The sequence below is a fragment of the Sebastes fasciatus genome, chromosome 4, assembly GCF_043250625.1.
Source record: "Sebastes fasciatus isolate fSebFas1 chromosome 4, fSebFas1.pri, whole genome shotgun sequence".
NCBI lineage: Eukaryota > Metazoa > Chordata > Actinopteri > Perciformes > Sebastidae > Sebastes > Sebastes fasciatus.
Window position 1 is genome coordinate 17,204,034 of NC_133798.1, and position 22,644 is coordinate 17,226,677.

At 38.9% G+C, this 22,644-nt stretch overlaps 1 protein-coding gene and 1 non-coding gene across 2 annotated transcripts; one reads left to right on the plus strand and one right to left on the minus strand.

The window, feature by feature from the left end:
- Positions 1–3,862: 3,862 nt before the first annotated feature.
- On the minus strand, positions 3,863–10,135 carry LOC141765964 (fatty acyl-CoA hydrolase precursor, medium chain-like). Its single transcript, XM_074632327.1, has 13 exons — positions 9,974–10,135; positions 7,829–8,021; positions 7,599–7,740; positions 7,166–7,299; positions 6,879–7,032; positions 6,644–6,748; positions 6,423–6,521; positions 6,128–6,271; positions 5,929–6,006; positions 5,693–5,840; positions 5,458–5,607; positions 5,291–5,363; positions 3,863–5,201 (listed from the first exon to the last, which is right to left on the minus strand). The coding sequence occupies exons 1-13, from the start codon at positions 10,044–10,046 to the stop codon at positions 5,015–5,017; spliced, it is 1,680 nt and encodes a 559-aa protein (XP_074488428.1). The 5' UTR covers positions 10,047–10,135; the 3' UTR covers positions 3,863–5,014.
- Positions 10,136–11,791: 1,656 nt separating this feature from the next.
- Positions 11,792–11,864, plus strand: trnar-acg (transfer RNA arginine (anticodon ACG)). Its single transcript has one exon. It is a non-coding gene; the product is annotated as a tRNA-Arg (tRNA).
- Positions 11,865–22,644: the final 10,780 nt, after the last annotated feature.

Sequence of the window (22,644 nt, forward strand, 5' to 3'; positions counted from 1 at the left end):
TCTGTTTTTTACTAACTGCTGTCTGTTGTTTTCTGTGTTTTGTGAGCCGAAGAGAAAAATCCACCCTGGTGGACAATAAAGTTTGATTGTATTGATCAGTTCATATTGAGGGACCGTCAGCTTTACAATTTAGTTTGGAGGGAGATTCGGTACCAGTGAAGTCAGTGCATTTTATGAGTGGGCCTTCTGTGACGTTACCCACCACAGGGGTCAGAGGTCACCACTCCTCAATCCCCAAGGATTTTCTTTTCAGTCAAATTTTCAATTTTGACGCATTTATAGATGAAAAGTCAAGTCAATAAACATGGTCAATGATAGATAAGTATGGTTGATCAGCATGTTTGCCAACCTTCAGACATCATAGTCTAATATGAGGATTAATCAGCCTGAGTTCTGAAGGAACCGGCCCTCTACCTCCAAGAGGTCAGGGCACAGTTACGTGTTGGTTAATCTTGTGTGACAAAGAGATTTTCCAAACAGACGGGTTAAAGCATAATAATACAATTTATTCCGAACAATTAATGTTGCATAAGTAAGATAACAGAGTTTACAGAATTCTGGATCCAATCAACGTGTCCCTGACAACATACAATGCATGGGTCAGTTCGCGAAGTCTGAACCCCGAGCTATCCCTGATCCAGCGTTTTTATGGTTTACACAATATCAATAGTCATGAGCTTATGGCACGTGATGTTTTTGCTGCATATCTTCTTTTTTGTTTCTTCTTCTGACTCCATCCTCCCGTGACCTTGTGAAAAGAACAGAACATGCAGTCCCGTGTGCCTCCCCCCTGTCCTCGCCCTTGAGTAGTTCAAAGCCTCTCCAAATGCTGCCGGAGATTATTACAATGTGACTATATAGAAATCTACAGTCACCGAATCACCTCCTTAAGGAACAAAACAGTGCAACAACAACTGAACAGCCCCAAGTCCTTCATTCATTCACCCTGAGTTATGCCCTTAGAAGCTAATAATTGAGAGACAGTTATTGAGCAATCATGAAACAATACAACAGTTTTCAGCTTCCCTTATAAGCAGGTTATTTCAGGTCATTGTAAGCACTTTTGTACATAATAAATCCAACAGTTCACTAAAAAACTGAAATCACTAACTTTCTGTATTCTGTTTGGTGGTTTATGATGCTTTTCAATAATTTCTAGTCTATTTGGTATAATATGTAATTTAGTTAATTTGTTCGACATCATGATAAGGCTGATTTTTCAACCAGTGGTTATGACATTAATGCCAGCTAGACAGAATAAAGCTCTGTCTGTCATGACAATAGAACTGTACTGAAAGCCTTTCCTTTACTCGGGTGACTCTTTACAGCCGTCTGAAGACAGCAGGTATCTGTTAAATCTACAGTATCTAGAGTGATGGAGTGGCCTTCAGTCCAGTACAGTATTGTCATGACAGACAGAGCTTTATTCTGTCTAGCTGGCATTAATGTCATAATCGCTGGTTGAAAAATCATCATTATCATGATGTAGAACTACTCGGCTACAGCCTTCCTAACGGAGTGAAGGGATCAGGTGAAAGTGTCATGTGTGTTGAAAGGATTAGCCACATAGTGCTTCTCACCTGCCGACATAAAGAAACAGCCCATAGTAAGGGTGTGAGAGAGAAAATTGTCAATTATGTGAGAATTCTGTATAACATCTGTAGAGACCCTCCCTGTTGTATAACATCTGTAGAGACCCTCCCTGTAATTTATCACACACTTTTTGGATAAAAGACATTCATGTGTTAATGAAAAGAACAAAACAAAAAAATATCTATGTATGTACTTATTTGTGTATTTATTTAGCCTATTTATCTTCTACTGTTACTTTGATCCTGTGCTTAAATAATGTTACACTTTTATAATATGACCACACTATCTTCTTGGCTTTTATTTTGACATGTTTGCCTTCACTTCCTGGTCACGTGACTGCCGTTCTCCGCTCCTCGATTCAGAAGAGAAAATGACAGAAAGAAACTTGAAGAAACTAAATCGGATCGTTTTTTTAATTTGTTTTTTTCGTTTTTCGTTTGTGGTTTAAAACGAAAAAACGAAAAACCCACGTGACTTCCGTTCTTCAATTAAAAACGAATAATGAGAAAAGGAATTCGCAAAAACAAACAAACGGCCCGGTTTGGGTTCGTTTTTCATTTTTTGATTCAGAAACGAAAAACGAGAAAACGGACGTTTTCTGGTTTTTGGTTTAAAACGAAAAAATAAAAAAACGTTTTTTCCTTTCTGAATTCCAAAGGAAAAACGGAATATCCGATGATACCCAGACCCATGGCTCCTAACTAATACAACTAGAGGTCACATCAAACTTTATTAGTATATAGGACCAATATACAGGTTTAGTGCAGTTCAAAGTGCTGAAAATAACAGAAAAGACAAACAATTTCAGCAATTGAACAGTTTGATGATTTCAGACCAATGCACACGAGACAATAACATGATACAAATTCAATAAAATAGAATTAAAAGTTATAATAACGGTAAAAGTAGTAAAACAGTGTGAAGTAAAAACTACATTAATAAAATAACAATAAAATAGAATAAAATTAGATACAATAAAATAAGTCTGGTTTAGTTTATTGATCACATACACATTGACATGGCAGTGAGATTCTTTGTTCCTGTTTGTTACTCACTCATCCCTGTATAATAGACAATCGATCAATCAATCAATGGAATAACAATAATAAAGTAAAATATTATCATCATTATAAACATTATAAATATAGCAGCAACAATAGCAAATTGTTCGATAAAATATGAGGTAGGGAATACATGCACAATTATAAAATAAATACATAGTCGGGAGGCATGCTGCTACGTTGAGCGCTACCGCGGAGTCGTTAAAGCAGCAGTGGGTATTGGAGCACATATGATTAAAAAAGGTATTTTTTTATAAAACTGTCACTATATCCTGACAGTAGTGCATGAGACAGGTAATCTTAAAAAAAAAAAATCATGTGCCTCTGTGTCCTCTGGTGCTCTTAATGGCATCTGCAAGATTGCACAGACCGGAAGAAAACAACCAATCAGAGCCGAGCTGGAGCCTTGCTGTCTCTGAGCAGCTGTCAATCACTCGCAAAATCCAATCAAATGGCCAAACTAGGCAGCGCTGATCAAATATGAATCAACATTCTGTTACTGTAATGCCTATTTCTCACCTCAAATGTTTTCAGAAACATCTTGTAGTGTACTGTTTAGCTGTAAAATGAGAAAGTTTGTTACCCGGCAACCATGTTGAGATCAGCTGAGGAAATACCAAACACCGCCCACTGGCCGGAGCAAACTCTACAACTTCATAATAAGTGAACAAAATAATAACCATTCTTAAACAAAGGCCTATAAGTAGGTTTTACGTTTAAAGATTTCAACAGTTCCAGCAGCTCTCAGATCCTCAGGCAGACTGTTCTAGCGGCTCGGAGCATAATGTCTAAAAGCTGCCCCACCAAAGGTTTTAGTCCTGCACTTTGGAACAACTAATAGACCAGGAATTAGGACCATATCAAACATTATTCTCAAATTTACATTCATTATCTCTCCACTCCACAGCCCAGACTTGGTGTTGTTGTAAGTGCTTGTTTGAGTTTGGCAAAAACTGTCAATCCCCTCAGGATTCCAGGTCAAAGGATAATTTGGTCTCAGTTCATGGTCATGCTCTGCAGAGTCTGTGCTAGTTCAGCATATTCATGTATCCATTAGCAACAATAACCTTTCATACAGTGAAAAATGCCATCATTTACTTCTTTGGAACTGATTTTTTCAAATTGTTGTGGCAATTCAAAATGAGTTGTTGTCTAGAGTGACGAGAGAGAGAGAGGCGACAGAATGCACAAAACAAAATATTTGTCTATCAATTAAGGACCTTTAATGCGTGCACACATGGCGTCACTCCTAGTGAATGAGCGCCCTGCAATGCGTTATATACAGCCTTATAAAAGTAGTACAGAACCATAACACACCTCTCCACCGTGGCGGACTCTGAGGCTGTAGGGCAGGGGAGAAAAAATAAAAAGGGCACCAGCGCACAGAAAGTTTTCTAGCATGTAGGGCAGCCTTTATGGCACTGCACTGCATCTTCTCAATTTTAGGGCCTCCCTAGATGGCACTTTATAATGTTTTCTCCATTTAAGCCCCCCCTAGAGGGCACTGCATCTCATTTTCTCTACTGGAAAGGCACCTAGAGGGCACTTTATAATGTTTTCTCCATTTAAGGGCACCCTGGAGGGTATGTAGAATACAAAAAAAAATAATAATAAAGAAAGAAAATGATCATACCAACAAGTGGACAGTCAGAAACAAGTAGTATTTACATACAATGAAAAGCATAAGAAAAATAAATGATCAAACACTTGATGCCTTGATTTACATATTCAAAAAGGAGTGAGAAGAACTATAAACTTATTTAATCCCACCCCTTCTCCATAAGTCAATTATTAATTATTAACCAGCTTCCTTATTGAGCCATACATATACTCTATTTAAATTTTCCTAAATTTGTTTAACTATGATAATTATTATTTATAATTATTTTTACTATAATTATTACCTTTAATCTGTGTCATACAGAAATATAAATTAATTACTGATATAATTATCCTTATCAAAATATAAATTTGTTATCAATCCAGAATACCAATTCATTACTTATAATATAACTTAATCACAATACCATCACAAGTGTTTCACTCAATTGCTTCCGAAGATTTTTTATTTTATATTGTAATCCAGATTATTAAGGAGATATTAACTATGTAGGCAAACACTGTAGGGGTATCATGACTTAAGGTGCCTTTCTAAAGTATTCACACAACTTTAAGTTTTGACTTGCCACGTCACACACAGCTTTTTAAGTTCAACTGTGGAATTTGAAAATACATTTTGAAAGGATCTCCTTTCCAAATGTCATACAATACATTGCGCTATAGGCTACAAAAAGTACTAAGAAAGTACTTCAATTTGTTAAAATATTTTTATTATTATTATCATTATTGTTATTATTATTCTACAGTTCGCTGCGCTCCATCTTCTCTTTGTGTTGTCGGACCTTCTCCGGGAGAGTCTGTGTCAGGAAGACGAACCGGTCCTTCTTCAGGTGCTGACCAGTTACCTGCTCCTTTACATCAATTGACATGTAGTCTTCTTCTGCTCCATAATTTGGCCAGTGGACAAGGCCGTCCCCATTAGGAGACCTACACACACACACACACACACACACACACGTTATATACAAGTCTTATCTTCATGTGTATAATAACTTGTAATCAGGGTGAATTCCTACCCTGTGCGAGCAAAGTTGGCCCAGTAGCTCATCATGGTTCTGCTCAACTGCTCATCATCTTCATCACATGCACCTAAAATAATGATACTCAGGTAAAACACTTTCCACTCTAGGAAACCCAGATCTCTGGTGGTCTATTGAAATAGTGATTTTTATATTGCATTTACCGGCTAATTTGACATGGGTAGTTGTGAAGCAGAATCCTAATACTGTAAGGATCTCATCTCCATGGTCACTCCCAACAAAGCTCGGCCTTTTTGCCTTCAGGAATTTGAGAGTATGCTGGTACTCATACAGGTATACAGGGGCACCTGCATCTAGTAGTAGACAAATGGGTGTGATCTGTCTCGTTCAAACAATGGTTCTTAAATAGATTTTCAAAATCTTGTGTAAGTAAAATACCTCTGTGGACATTAGCAGTCTTAATGGCTGGAATGGTACACGTCATATCTCCAATCAGCTCAGTGAACCCATCTCTATTCTTCACACGATCTTCACCGGTTCCAATATATTCATCAGCCACCAAATCTCTTAACATCGCATCTTCGGGCTAGAGAAAATGAGCGACACATCTGTCAGATAAGTTTGAGCATGATGAAGCAGAGTAATACTGTAACGTCCAGCACTGTCTGCCTTACATTAGGGTAGAACATGAACATCATGTTCATGGCCAGCTCTCGATCTAATCCCTCTTTCCAGTTTGGAGGAGCAAAGGACTAAGGGAAGACATTTAACATTTCAGACATGGATTAAAGCAAAACAATCATGTTTTCATGGATTTATCTGGAAATCAGTAATCTCTTCAGTCACACAAATTTCAGTAGCATTCACACTTACATCAGCAAGTAACCAGCCCCCTTCATCATTATTAACGCCGGTCATGAATGGTACAGTGAGAAGTTCATGTCTATGGAACAGCTCATCCACAGGTTTTGTCAGGAAGTGTCCATCAACATTTGGAGGAATTCTAAAATTTTGCGCCTTGATAGAATAAAATGTGTAAAAGAAAAAGTTGAGATAAAGACAATTCAATATATAAAAATGAATATTTCATAGACATCTTGCAGGAGACAATATAGAAGAATCCAATCCATCAAGTCAATCTATATCAGTTTTGCATAAAATATCTCACCAGCCCAATAGCCACAATAGTGTCAATATCGAGGTTTCTCATGCAATCAGCGATCTTCTCCGTGCTTTCGATGCTACAGCCAGATATATTAGCTACCATCTGAGGAGACATATGTGGGGTTCATCTCAACAATTTAGAAAAACAAATACATTGTGCTGTGATACTCTCAATTTTATACACTGAAGAATGTTAACATGCAAAAATACACAATTTAAATCAACCTGCACTATTGGTAGAGGATCATTCGCAAGGAGCATATCCATTGCAGCAGTGCCGCTCTCAGCAATGGCACGGTGGAACAGGCCATCAGACAATGGTGAGAGAAGCTGTTGATTCAAGCAACAGAAGAAATGAAAGGTTCTGTGGACAGTAGTGACTTTGCAGTGACATTAACTATGTAATACTTGCAAAAAAAGTGAGCTTATTTAAGTGCTTAATCAGCAGATTGATCCTTACCAGGAGGGATACGCTCACTCCGCCTGCAGACTCCCCAAATATGGTAACTGAATCTGGGTCTCCTCCAAAGCTGTGAATGTGCTGCTGGATCCACCTCAGAGCTTGAACCTGGTCCAACAGGCCAAAGTTCCCTGACATGTGCTCATCTCCAGTGCTGGATAGAGCATAAAATCAAAGTCTACAGCAGCTGATAAAAGTGACCCAGTTTTTAATTTATGTTCAAAAGTAGTAGAATATAATCATAGTATATTCATTCTAACTGTGCTTAGTGATTTGAGCTGTTTTACCTGAGAAAGCCCAGAAGTCCCAAGCGGTACTGGATCAGAACCACAACCACATCCTGGTAAGCAGCCAGAGCAGAGCCATCATATGCTGAAGCTGACCCGATAGTAAACCCTCCACCATGGATCCAGACCATGACCTGGGAAAGTAATGAAAGACCTTGATCTTTTCCACAAAGAATAAAGCATATTTTGACTTTATTCTTTCTGAACTCATAAAAATCTCAACCAAACTACATGAAACATCAAATAAAGACATTAATCTGACTAAAACATAAAACTGATGGTGACAAAAACAGGACATCAGTGTCTTTGCAGTCTGGTTCTAAATGGGCATCATGACTCATATTGCCATTATGGATTCTTCAAAAAGCAATCAAGTCAAATTCTACATGTCCAAAGTTATCCAAAGCTAAATCTCAAACCTGCAGCAACTTACTGGGAGCTTGGCATTGTGAGCTCTGTTTGCAGGGGTGTAAACGTTGAGGTAAAGGCAGTCCTCTGAGATGTCTGGGACATCTACCAAAATGCCACCGACTTTATGAAGAAAATCTATAAAATACTGTTTATGTTGAACACACCTGAAAGAGAGTCATGTTTTTGCAGTGAGTACGGGATATAATTTCTCCAAGTGTGGTATGCAACAACTGAAGCACATGAAGGACTTACATGGGTGGCTGCCGGGTGGCGTCTCTCACTCCTTCCCATCCCTCTACAGGCTGGGGTGCAGCCAGTCTCAGAGCAGGGCCTACGGGTGGCTTGGCAAATGGGATACCCAGGTAGGCGTGGACCCCAGTCTCCTTCCCCTTTACACTCACATACTGACCTCTCAGGCTCCCGAGCTTTGTGTGGACTTCAGGTGCTGTCAGGATATTAGGAATGAATCAAAATCATAATGTAACGCAATTGATCAGTTCAATTTCCCGGCAAAAACATGTATTATAGCTTATTATCAAATATAATTCCTCCATGTATGCAGCATCTGGTTGTTGTCACATATCCAGATTGTATCTAGATATGATTTAACCTGATTACATTTATTAATATGTGACTCCAGTGTCCACATTGAGATCCGATTGAGATCCGACGGCTCAAGACAATCCGATAGACAACGAGCTACAATCTCATTTTCAGCAAAATGAGCCGTCCTCCGAGCTGGACACGTATCATTGGTCGTTTTGTGCAGCCGGCTGTCAGATGAGTGAGCAGGGACCTTCTACAATGTGCAACACAGAAAAGAGATGCTATAAAAATATTCTATAACTTCACTGTTGTACAGTGTAGTGATACCATAGACTGTATATAAAGGTGGACGACATGACAGCTCCCCAAAAGTGAAGCTAAAACATCTCGATCAACCCCTGGTGGCTGGCTGCAGTATAGGTCATAAAGCCTGCCTCCTCCATGTTAGCGGATGGGACATGGGCCAAACTAAAAAGTCAAAGTACTCCTCAAATACATTTTTCCCAAAGATGGTTTCTGTCATTTCAGGTAGTTCTAATCAAGTGAATTCAAGTGTTAATTTTTCTGATAAACTTGGTTTTAATTAGTTATTTGATCCTATAAAAAGAGGGTGAGACGTCATGATTGGCAGCTGTGAGTCTCTCTTGCTGACAAGCTGCGGCCGTGATTGTCTCATGATTGTTTCAGGCGGGTGACCTCGATACCGCGGCTCCAACGCTCAATCACTACAGCGCAGACTCTGGCTCCAAATGACGTCAAAATCTCAAGAAGGCAGCTCCCGTATCCGTGATATTTTAGCTTCACTTCTGTACAGTGGGAGGAAGTGGAGATGCGACGTCCATGTTTACATACAGTCTATGAGTGATACCAAAATCACCTTTATCTCTTCCTGGTTATACTACAACACTAATCTTGGAAAAATATGCTTTTGCATAATTTTGACAAATTTTTCTTTTGACAAAATATTCAATAACTTACAGCGTAGTGATACCAAAATGTCTTCACACATTAAGAGTCTCCTGTTGGTTATATAGTGCAACATTTAATATGGAAAAATGTTGCCTTTTTGGTGAATCTTTTTTGGGAAAAATATTCAATAACTTCACTGTTATACAGTATAGTGTTACCAAAATCACTTTACACATTAAAGGTCTCCTATTGTTTATACTACAACACTAAGTTTGGAAAAATGTGATTTTGCAAAATTTACTAGAATGTTTATTGTGAAAAATATCCAATAACTTACCAAAAAAAAATATTTTTCCCACTAATAATTCTCCAAAATGAATGTGATTTATATTTAGATATTTAGCTAGAAACAGGGCCACAGACAATGAATCCTGTAGAGACATGTTCTCTGCAAAACGCCTTTCTGTGGTTGCGGTAGAGTGGAACAGACTTCCAGTGGAAAATCAAGTTAGTCCCGTCATAGGTTTAAACATGCATGTACGTATGTATGCACATTTAAACATCCATGTACATGCAGAAACCCATACCGGCAAAAAATCCAAATAAGCCTTCCTCTCCCTCATTGTCTGCCTTGTTGCAGAGGTCTCTCCTGACAGTTTGGGTCTCATGAGGCCAGTAAAAGAAATGATAAGTAGCCTAATTATAACTCGCAATCATGTCAGTAAAATGATCACCTCTATTGATGTGCAATAAAATGCAAACAGGTAGCATCAAGTCAACAACAGATATGAGAGATACATTTAAAGAAGATAGGCTATACTATAACTTGAGTAGGCCTATGCTATTCAGACTAACAGTGCTGTCAGATCTACATTTAAAAATCACTGCGTGCAAATTGATGATGCATTAATTGTGCAAAGAAATGAGTTGTCTCCTACTTACCATGTAGTTCTGCAGCAACATAGAGAAATAAAACAAACGCCAGAGGGAAAGTGTTTTTTACACGGATCTTCATGGTGGTTGTCTCTGTGTGGATTTCGACACTTCTGGGTTGTGAGAGGAGGAAGCAGCAAAGACAATGTGACGCCTGCAGAGGAGCTTTACACAACCTTGAACAAGGTAGTGCTGCACTTATAATGCTACGTGCAAGATAAGGCGTGGTTTTATACAGCAGCTAGTCACATCAATAGAACGTTTACATTTAGTAAATTTTTATTTATTTTTAATTTTTGTAATTTTTTAAATTTGAATAACATTGCAAGGCATATAAATTACAGAGCAAATAAGTAGTCTTCTATTTTTCATCCATTTTATCACTCCCACCCCTTGAAAATAAAGGACATAACCAATATAACACTAATTGTGATAAGACTTAAGGCAGTAATGACACCAAAATTAGAAACACACTAGACACATGAAATAATAAAACACATACAATATTTACATATACACAAACAAAAAAAAATAAAATAATAATAATTGCTACAACAGTTATAACTAGATATACAACAATGTAGTAGCTTGTTCATTCATCTACAATAGCTATACAGTTTTTTAAACTTAATTTTTATTGACACATTTTGATGACAACATATAAACCAAAACAAAAATCAAAACCCCATAACCAAATTCAACAAACTCTTCCCATTTATGTTGACATTTTAAATTATTAGTTGGCAATTTCTCCATGTGGATAAAAGATTAATCACTTAAGATCAATTAAGATCAATTAAGAAACAGATGTTGTAAGCATTTATAATCCAGAGCATGGCAAGAGCACATGTTCTTTTTTTTCAATTTGAATCACCTAATCACAGTTTCCAAAGTAATGTGAAAGTAATTGTTCATGTAGAAATGGAAAAATAGCCTAAATAGTTATCTGTTACAGAATTGCTATAACAGTTATAATAGCTTGTTCATTCATCTAGGCCAGGGTTCAGCAACCTTTACTATCAAAAGAGCCATTTTAGGCAAAAATAATAAAAAATAAATCTGTCTGGAGCCGCAAAACTTTTCATAGTTCAAAACACAGTTCATAGTCTAAGTGTATAGTATATAAGTCTAATACAGTGAGGGCCAAAGTGACAATGTACTACGGAGTATTAGGGCCACATTGAGGGAAAAAACATCTGAGATTTCCAGCATAAAGTCATAATATTACGAGAAAAAAGTCATATCTTTACGAGAATAAAGTCATAACTCTACGAGAAAAAAGTTGTAATATTATGAGAATAAAGTCATAACTTTACGAGAAAAAAAGCAAATAACTCGTAAAATTATTACTTTTTAATATTGACTTTATTCTCATGATACTACGACTTTTTTCTCTTAAACTTATGACTTTATTCTCATAATATTACAACTTTTTTTCCCTCATAAACTTTTGACTATTTTAAAAAAAAAAAGGAAAATTGTGTCCTCAAAGTACATAAAGGTTTGAAAAAAAGGATTTGACTAAAAAAAAAGAAAAACGAACATAAAGGAAATGCTTTGTAAAAGTTAGTAGTTAGTGCTGTCTTTATACATCCATGAGCTATAGTGTGACTGAGTAGTTAAATCAATATTGCATTTATATTTACCATAGCTAACTAACTATTTAATAACAGCCTAGCTATTTCATAGCCACATGTTGCTGCTGTCAAATGAAGAATTTAAATGTATTTCACAAACATTATTAAAAACATTACCAAACAAAGTTTCTGTCAATAGACACGCATGTGTAACATTGAACTACTTCCGGAGCACTGTGTGGTGAAATGCGGGCCAGTGGCGCAATGGATAACGCGTCTGACTACGGATCAGAAGATTCTAGGTTCGACTCCTGGCTGGCTCGTAGATGTTTTCCTCCCCTCTCCTCTCTATTCTACCAGTGGACCTGCAAAGCAAAGTGATGTAAAAAGACTCTGACAAATGTTACAATTTATATATCAACATGAAAACTGCACTCTGGACTATCTGCATCTACCTGCAACCACCTCTCCTAACCACTGGTGCACTTTAAACTTTAAACTTACTTTACACTACATCCCATATACCATTTTATAGACTGCACATATTACATCTATTTATTGTACACTCAATTTTTTTTATTGATGGACGGTACACGCCATGTCCATTCACTATGTATATTCTGTATTTCTATTTATTGTTTTAAAATCTTTTTGTACACCTGTACCTCTGTATCTGCGCTTCGCTGCTTTGACACCTGAATTCCCCCCCGGGGATTAATAAAGGTTCATCTCATCTTATCTTAGTGTTTATTGTCAATACTGTATATACTGCTCCTATTTTTAGACTTCTTTTTATTTAAATGGTTCATATTTTATTACACTTTGTTTAGCTCTTTTTTACTGTGTTAGCTGATGCATCTTGTTTTTTGCACTATCCCCTTTGCTGCTGTACACTGCAAATTTCCCCACTGCGGGACTAATAAAGGAATATCTTATCTTATCTTATCTTATCTTAATCCAAGTATCACAATATAAAAGTAATATATCTGATTACTTTCCTTTACTTTTGGATCATCTTAATATAATCAGTTCAGTAAAGTTATGCCTTCCAGCTGTGAAAATCTTGTCCTGTGAGGAATTGAACCATTTGGCACATGTTCCTGGATTTTTAACTTGGAGCAATTTTCTTCTTTTAAAATTAAAATAAGAGAGTATAAACTCTCTGTTTACTTTTTATGTACATATCAGATATATACTTAAATCGAGGATTAAAACCTTTCTGTTCGCCACTGCTTTTCCCAAGGTCATTTAAAGATGTGACTGTTATTTTTATGAATTGTCTTATTTTCTGTTTTATTTTTATTTTTAGTGTTTATGCTCATGTAAATCACTTTGAATTGCCCTTGTGTCTGAAATGTGCTATATAAATAAACTGTCCTTGCCTTGCCTATATTGACAATGTTACTGTAAAAACAAGGTCGTATTTTTAAGGACCACCTCACTGATTTTAAACCTTGTTCCTCACATACACCATTACACTTGTCACTCTGCATTTACTTGGAGCCAATCACGGTGGCAAATCTCGAATAGTACTATTATGCACTATAATAGCACTGTGAGCTTCCATGCAGGTGCTGGTCTGACCATCAGGCCCAAGGACACTTTGACTTCCTGAGCCGCAGCTGCCGCAAATAATTACTTTTGATTGAAGATTGCACTTATTTAACGAGGCTGAATGGAAAGCAAACTGTGCTGATGTGTGACATGTCCCTGTGGTTCTGTATCAGACTGTATTGATAAATGCTCTGATTGGTCATTCATGTTTTCAGTAGCTTTGCTCAGTGGTTCTTGCTGAGCCAGATAGAGAATAGTTCATTTCTAAAAGTGAAAAGAAGTCCACATTGTTGTTACTGTATTGCTATTTTCTGTCATTTGTTGGTTTGGTTGTTTTCGGTGGACTTGTTGGGAGGTTTCTTGTTATCTTCAAAGGCAAACTATGAATCCTTTATTTGCAGCTGTGGGTTAATTTACCATGATCAAGCTGTTAGTCTGCATTAGCTAGATGGTACCATGTGGTGTCCAGAAAAGTGTGCCTCATGCTTTGTTTGTGTGGTGGATTAAACAGCTAACATACGCTGAGAGCAAACAGCCAAACCACTTATTCAGCTTTTTAATATCTTTCATAATAACACAGTTTTGCCCACAATTCACCTACTTCTCCTGTACTGCCACAAGGGTGTGCTATTGTATTACATGAAGTATTTCAGTGGCTCTGTACCAGTGTGGTATTTGTCAACCTGTGAAGGAAAACTAGGTAGAATTTACCTGCTGCCCAGGATCTCAGTGTTATTAACAGGCTACAGGTTTACTGAAAGAGAGCTGTGTTAACTGTGTTTGAATAACTGTTCTTTCTCCTTTTTCCTCTAGATGATTACCCAGTGGGCACCTGGTTGGGAGACGAGAACAACCCAGAGATGCGAGTTTGTTGCCCAGTGTCTCCAGCTGACATACATCCTATCACCACAAACTGCCGCACAGCAGAGAAAATGGCACTGACGCTGTTTGACTAACTGTTCCACCGGGAGGTCAAGGCCATGTCAAACCTCTCTGGCCAGGCCAAACATGGCAAGAAGCAGCTGGACCTGCTCAAGATCTACGGCATTCGCTGTGAATCCTCCTGCTTGGACATCATAAACATGCAGTATTATTAACAAGTGTGTTAGTTTTATGCCACCTGCTTCACTTTGTGATAGATTTTTGACAAAGTGGTGGTAGACCTGGTGGTAAACATTATTCCATGACAGGCCGGTTTACAAAAAGGAGTGTCTTTTTATGTACCATTAACTTCTTGGCAAAATGGCCCACTAACCACTGTTTATCTCATGATTATCACATTATCTCAGTATAGTCTAACACTAATGCTGCTCAATACCTTTGCAGATGCTTTGCAGGAACACAGTGGCCTGACTGGAATCGGGTATGTGAGGCACTTTTTGCCAGACTGTGCGAGGAGTATAGTTGAACCAGGCGTTTAAATGGAGTAAGGCACGAGCGTTGGAGCCTGGTCATCAGGGCATACAGTACCTCCACATCCAGGCAAGTCATTTTGAACAATGCCATGGTGATGGAGAGGACCACGATCCAGCTCCCGGTGATGAATAGTGCAACAATCGCTCGTTTGTGAGTTAATAAACACTTGGTGAGGTAATAGCCTAGTATTGTACTCTTATATTACACTATGGTATACAAAATTGGAATATTTTTAGGTACTGCAAACGGGAAAGGAAACAGGAGAAAGGTGTGATGGAGCAGGGCATTTCTACTCCAAACAACACCTTAGTGAGCCCAGAGAGCCAATGCCAGTGGCTCCATCTGCTGGTCTTAGGCCGTCTGGGCACAGGCGGGAGAGGTCTGGGCGAAGGAAACAGAGGTCAGGGAGCTGCCTGGAGAGGTGGCTCGAGAGCTGCAAGGAAAGGTGTCCTAAGACCAGCAGATGGAGCCACTGGCATGTTAAGTCTTTGTTTCAGCTGGGCCATCACTGCAGTGTTAGGGGTGGCAGGGTCCCGCTCCCTCTGACACTGCTTGCAGGTGATGGCGTCACTCTTCCTTGAGTATTTCCTCTTCCTTTTGCCACTCTGCTCCTCCTCCTGTCTTTTCCTCTTGAGGTAATGCTGGGTGGTGTAAGGCACATCTGTCAGGGAAGAACCTGCAGGAACCACAGATTGGAAGGCAGGCAGGAGAGGTTGGGCTGCACACACAGACAATATTACCCCACCGTTTGGACAGCCTTAATAATAAAGCCAATTCCATCTTTCATATCATTACAACACGGCATATGAGGCGATGATCATCAGCGATATTTTGGTAGCGCGTTAACTTTACTATTTATAGCAACGATAGCTCAACGATTCTTAATAATAAAGCCAATTAATGATAAATGACCGTCATTATGGGTTATGGGTGACACGGGTTTCGAAGCAATGATCATCAGTGAGTTCCCCGTGTGAGTTCAAGTCCCATACGGGGCTAGTCTTGGGGCGGCTGTAGCTCAGTCGGTTGAGTAGTTGTACTTTAACTGCAAGGTTGGTGGTTCAATCCACGGTTTGTCTTTGCATGACATTAGAGTCCTTGTGCAAGTCACTGAATCCCAAGTTGCTCCCCGGGCGCTTTACAGCAGCCCACTGCTCCTAAATGCTTAGGATTGGTTTAATGCAGAGGTCAAATTTCATGTACAGTATGTACCTGTAAGTATATGACGAATATAATTAAGGTTAAGTTGTGAGGCCCTATGGTCTTTCAGCGAGTACTGCAAGCTGTTCATTGGTCTGCATAAACATATGTTCTTGTATGTGGATCATGTGGCTTGATAGATTGTGTACTGGTAATATATGGTGGATGTTATCTTCTGGCTCCAGTTTTCATATTTTCTAGACTCCAGCCTTTTCTGTATTTTCCTACGGAGCACAGCACAGCAGTGAGCAGAACCAGTTCAGCTGCTCTCAAAAACGATTTCCACAGTGAAAGTTGCTGCAGTAGCAGGAGGTTGTTTAGGCGAGCTCAAATCCTTGTATACCTCTCACGTACACACATCTCCCACTCCCTCCCATCCCTCACTCACTCACAAACACACACCCATCCATCCTATAGTGGAACAGTTGGCCTTGAACGGTATCCATTTCATCTTTTGATGCACCATGTCTGCTTCAAAATCCATGAAAACCACACACGATTACACAGTTATCTGCCCTGCCAACTGGGCTATCAGTAGTTTGGGGGTGGAAGCCGTTGGCACTTTGCCTCACAGGCGTTATAAACTGTACCGTCAGCCTGGCTGCCAGCGCTTTTGAAAGAAATCGTGTCAGCTTTGACTTTAACTGGCTGAGACTGAATGAGGTCATTTTTAGGTATTGTGTTACATGTCTAGAGTGTCCATTTTGTAACAGCTGCATGCGATGTGTGGCCGACTGCAGCCTCGGTCCAAAGCTGACCACCTATTCGCCGCACATGGCCGGGCGGTATGCTGTCAGAGACAGACATGGTCCAACTGGAGGAGGTATGAAGGGGGTGGAGGGGTTGGTGTTGGACCCCTGGGGTCTTTGTGTATGTGCCAAGAGCTCATATGCACATGTGGTGTGGTGAAAAAATGGACTTGCATTGTTTGATCCATGAATGTGAGACTGTGGCGTGAATCACACATTGAGGCTGAACAGAAGACACTCACTGAAGGATCTTTGTTACGACGATGCAATTATGCGAGATATCCTATTATTGAGGTGAAAGCACTCTTTGTTTCACAAACAAAGTTCTCACAGTGAACAAAGCAATATAATCATAAAAGCCTGCTGACAGTCATTTAGGAAATGCACACATTATGACCAGTGGCAGTGTTTTTGTTGCAGAAAATACTTTCCCATTGTAAAACTTGAGGCCGTTAAGCAGCCTGGAAAATGTTGCACGATGTGTCAGCATAGTTCGAATGAATGAGGCAAAGGCCAGACTCGCCTATAGCTGCGAGCTGGCCGGGCTTTTGTGTGTGAAACTAACAGGCAAGACACTGGATAACAAGAGAGGGGGGGGGAGCTAATTATTTTTAACAGCTTAACACTCCAATCAAATGAGCTTTCTGGAGATTTTTACACACTGTTGTGGCTCACGTCACCGGGGTATATTAAACCTCTCAGCAGAATGTCGCCTTTGTCCGCCTGCATTTCACACTAACAGGAGGCCTGTGCGGTATATACAGTACAGTCCAGTCACTCACCCACCCTGATGACACAGACAACAGACCATACAAGCAACAGAAATCCTCCCCAAAATATACATTTTCTTTCTTGTAGCTTCAGCATTTTGGGGGTTTTATACTGTGTGTGAAAAAGAAGCGACGTGCTGTATTTATACAGTGGAAAAGTTTGCAGAGCTTATGAAAAAGACGTTAGCGGTCATGAGGGAATTCTTGTCAAGGTAGCTCAGAATAGATTATGTCCTTTTTTCCATACTCAATTGTTTTCCTGCTGCAGAGGACCAGACTGTTTTCAAACTAGAGGGGATGCATCAAACATTAAAAACAAATCATGCAGCCAAAGAGCTCTTCCTCAAAGATAGAGAAGTCACCTCCTGATAAACCCAGATTGTTGACAACAGCATTGACAGTGCAACTAAACAGAATAATGCACTGATCCCAGCAGACAACTCCAAGTATGAGAAGTGAAGTCAGTGTAGAAACTTGTATTCTTTCTAACAGCCAGCAGGGGGCGACTCCTCTGGTTGCAAAAATAAGTCTAATTGTATAGAAGTCTATGAGAAAATGAGCCTATTTCTCACTTGATTTATTACCTCAGTAAACATTGTAAACATGAGTTTATGGTCTCAATCGATGGTTTCAAGTCTTCTTCAATACAGCATGATGTTCATTTAGTAAATTATGGTCCCATTTAGAGTCAAATAGACCATAAAGCAGGGTATGCTTTAGGGTGTGGCTACCTTGTGATTGACAGGTCGCTACCACGGCCATGTCCGCTCTGGGAGTTGTCCGTGTTTTCTTCTTACAACTTTAACCCTTTCACAGTGCCGTTCTCTATGCTTGACCTAATATTCAGTTTGGTTTTTCTTTTTGTTCGTCTTTAACAGCCCAAAAACAATACTTAACATTGTTTTATTAACTTGATACTATTTTTTTTTCTAATCTTAGGACAAAATACTGTATATTTCTTTGTCTGAAAATTACATTTTTGGCAAACAAAAATAATATACTGTATATTTCTTCATGCATAGCCCATAGAATTTATTAAACGTTATATATTTCCTTATTTAGTGTAATAACAATACTGTATGTATTTCTGTATTTTGTCACCTTCTTCAAATGTTTCACATTTCAAGTTTTTTTATTATCATCATATGCACAACAATTACAACCAAGCAGTTGTTGGCAATGAAAATCTTGGATCTCAGGTTCCCTTAAACTATGCTCATTAAATATATATATAAAAAAATGAAAACCACACAAGTAAAAGCAACATGAGAATCTAAGACACTAAATAAAGGGCTAAAATATAACTTAAATAAAATATAAAATAAGTCATGTAAATTGTGGTAGACAGTATTAAAAGGGATAAACTGAATGTTAACAGGAATGTAGTATAAATATGCATAATGACAAGTAATAAATATATATAGATTTAAATGTTCAAGTCTAGGGAAGGGTTACCATTTCAAGGCTTTTTCTACATATTGGGTTTTAACATGGAAGAAGAAGGTAAAGAGACAACATTTTTGGATGGAACAAATTTGAATCATTTTGCAATTATTATTGTTACTTTTACACATACAGCAACATGCAAACAATGAGAAATGAGCCAATGTAAACAAAACACAAGGATTGAACCTGCCAAATTTAGTGAATTGAGGCAGAAACTTTTCTTGTTAACATTATTGTCAACAACAAATTCCTGGAATTTGTGTTTAGAGGATATTCACAGGAATGGAAACAATGGTCTTACTTCCGATGAGCTGTTGTTTTCCTCAGCAAGTATACTATGAGCTAATGTCTGCAATTTTACTGCTAGTATAAAAAGTACCTAACATGGTAGATTAATAAAGAGATGTTCCAGAGATACGTAGAGGCAGCAGAGAGCGCGTACTGAGTGTATCAGTCTGATCTATGAGTGGTAGGTACGACCATTTGGAAGTGATTTATGTCCAATTTTGCACTGATCCATAACCCTCCATTTGACAGGGTTAACTCACATCAATCACTTCGCCTGAAGGTCCTCCTCTGCTCGCAGAAACCACTTTTTCTTTCTCTGCTGTTGACTAAATAATAGGTTCTGGTTTCTTGTACCCAAGAGACGTGTAGACTAGCCCTCCTCCTGTCAGAGGAAGATACAATCTCCGGACAAGAGTAAGAGGATGGGAAATTCCTAGACACTTGGTTGCATACTCTCTATTGCTGGGACTCAATGAAAATAACTGCTGTTGTGATTATCAATCATTCTTTCTTTGCATGAGGTGTGACCACAAGAAAGGCCCACTATTGTCCGGCTATTCATCCTTCAAAAGGCCCTCAAAACCCCAACAATGTCCTTCCCCCCAAAACATCTCCACCCCTCTGTCTACCTGCTCTAATTAATAAGAGCTAGTCTAAGTGCTGCTGTTGTGTTGAGCATGCCTTCCTGTCTGGGCTACAGACAGTGTGTGTGTGTCTGGATATCTCAAGTCTATTTGTTTGATTGTGTGTGTGTGTGTGTGTGTGTGTGTGTGTGTGCTTCAAACACACTCAAATATGCCAGTCTATTAGCGTCATAAGAGGGGCACTCCATCCAGTCTGTCTGGTGGTATAGTGCTCCTCAAACACAGACAAAACCACTTCAATAGGCCAGCACAATGAGAAGCTTTTATCACACTATAGTCCCTGACAAAGCTCTCTGGTCTCCATTTCGCATCTGAAGATGTTCTTATTTTATAATAGAGTACACTTATATTCAAATGTTCTCATGTTATTTTTCAAGTACATCTTTAGCCATCCACTCAGTGCCTAATAATACTCAGCTTTGAGATGAGGATTTAGAGGAGAAATAGATGCATTTCATGAACTTTTAGTGAATATGTCTATTTAATATAGACGTACACGTCTTTATTTTACATGTCTCTGGGCTTGTCCAGGTATGTATTTCTTTAGTGAGCATCCAAACAGGGTTAGGTTATGACAAAAAACATCATAAGCCTATTCCATTTTTTATGTATACTTATATACTTTACTAACTAGCTATCCTGCAATGCAAGCACAACGCTGCTCCCTCATTTCTGCATAACTATGAATCCCACTGCATTTCTTGGCAAGCTGGTTGAAGCCATAGACTGTATATAAGAAGTGGACGTAGTCACCGTGACGCCACCCATTGGTTTGTGGACTGCCGTTTTGAAGCCTTGAGTTCAGCATTTTGGCCGTCGCCATTTAGTTTTTTTTCAACCAGAATTGACACGAGAGGGTGGAGCTAAGTACAACCGAACGCTGAATAAGACATACAGTATTTAGGCGAATAAAATGTTCATGAACTGAAAACACACTGTGAAAGGGTTAAAGTAAGACGAAAATGCGGACAACACCAAGACCAGACAACGCCGTGGAAGCGACCTGTCAATCACGAGGTAGCCACGCCCTAAAGCATACCCTGCTCCCTATTTGACTCTAAATGGGACCATAATTTACTAAATGAACATCATGCTGTACTGAAGAAGACTTGAAACTAGTGATTGAGACCATAAACTCATGTTTACAATGTTTACTGAGGTAATAAATCAAGTGAGAAGTAGGCTCATTTTCTCATAGACTTCTATACAATCAGACTTCTTTTTGCAACCAGAGGAGTCGCCCCCTGCTGGCTGTTAGAAAGAATGCAAGATTAAGTCACTTCAGCCTTGGCTTCACTTCTCAGACCCGGAGGTTGCCCACTGAGTTATACATTGCCCTTGAGTGGTTAGGGTCAGGATGGGACCTGAACAAATCGGGTAACCGGTACCTTGTGCGAGCATGGACATCTGGTCAATCTTAGCGCTTCAATGCTACGCAGGGCGGGTCTTACTAAGAAATGCAGTGGGATTCATAATTAAAGATTCATAATAGGCGTGATAGATCAACAGAAAGTGTCTGCTCTGAAATGTCCAAAGTAACCATCATGCATTTCTCAACTTTCATGTCAGAAAACTCTCAAAATGAACTATACAGCTGCCTTCTGTGCATCGTCCCAGTATTGTTTTCAAAGCAACCTCAAAGTCAAGACTTTTGCCTTACCGTTGCCTTTGTTCCTATTTTGCGCACGAACATCCCTGACAGTGTTAAATGAAATATAATGTGTCCTGTAAGAAAGATTCATGAGCTTTTCACATGCCATGATGGCAGCAGGATTTCTGATTCAGTTTTAGCACTCCATATGGTACCACAGCTCAACAACGTGCACCGCCCAGCTGCTTGTGACACATTTATTGGCACAAAGTGCAGCATCAGTGGCCACTTTGACCAGACTGTCTGTCAGTTGCCATAAGGACAAGATTCGACTCAGATTAATTGGCCCAGAAGACTCGTTAGACACATGATTAGATGTACTCTAATTAAACAGTCATGCTTGGTATACCATCAACCCTTGCAGGCTTTCTTTGTAACAATACAAATAATCATATTGTAGTAGGCTATATAATATGTACTAATGTGATATAGCAATGTGTTATTGTTATATTATTTTCTATTTATTAGGACTGCCAATCGATTAAAATATTTAATCGCATGATTGTCCATAGTTAATCCTGATTATTCGTAAATTAGTCACACATTTTTATCTGTTCAAAATGTACCTTAAAAGGAGATTTGTCAAGAAGTTAATACTCTAATCAACATGGGAGTGGGCAAATATGCTTGCTTTATGCAAATGTATGTATACAGTTATTATTATAAATCAATTAACAACACAAATCAATCACAAATATTGTCCAGAAACCCTCACAGGTACTGCATTTAGCATAAGAAATATGCTCAAATCATAACATATCAAACTGCAGCCCAACAGGCAACAACAGCTGTCAGTGTGTCAGTGTGCTGACTTGACTATGACTTGTCCCAAACTGCATGTCATTATTGTAAAGTGGGCATCTCTGTAAAGAGGAGACTCGTGGGTACCCATAGAACCCATTTTCATTCACATATCTTGAGGTCAGAGGTCAAGGGACCCCTTTGAAAATGGCCATGCCAGTTTTTCCACACCAAAATTTAGCGTATGTTTGGAGTGTTATTTAGCCGCCTCCGTGACAAGCTAGTATGACCTGGTACCAATGGATTCCTTTTCTGGTTTCGTATAATAGCAGGATCTTTATTTTAGTTTTAAAACTGAGCCCGATACAACTTCCGAAAGATCGGCTGCATTAAAGAATTAGTGGCGTTAAATGTGCGAGTTATGATCGTGTTATCTTTGACAGCCCTACTATTTATTTGTCCCACTCCTGACTGCAGACAGCTAAAAATACACGTTAAATGTGGCTTGTTATCAATGGCTCATACTTTGTACCTATTATTACTGTGTTTAGGACTAAATACAAAAGATTGAATCTCATACAATTTAATCCATTACTACTCATCTAGAGATATTATAATGTCTGCTGTTTGCCTTGCTCAACTTG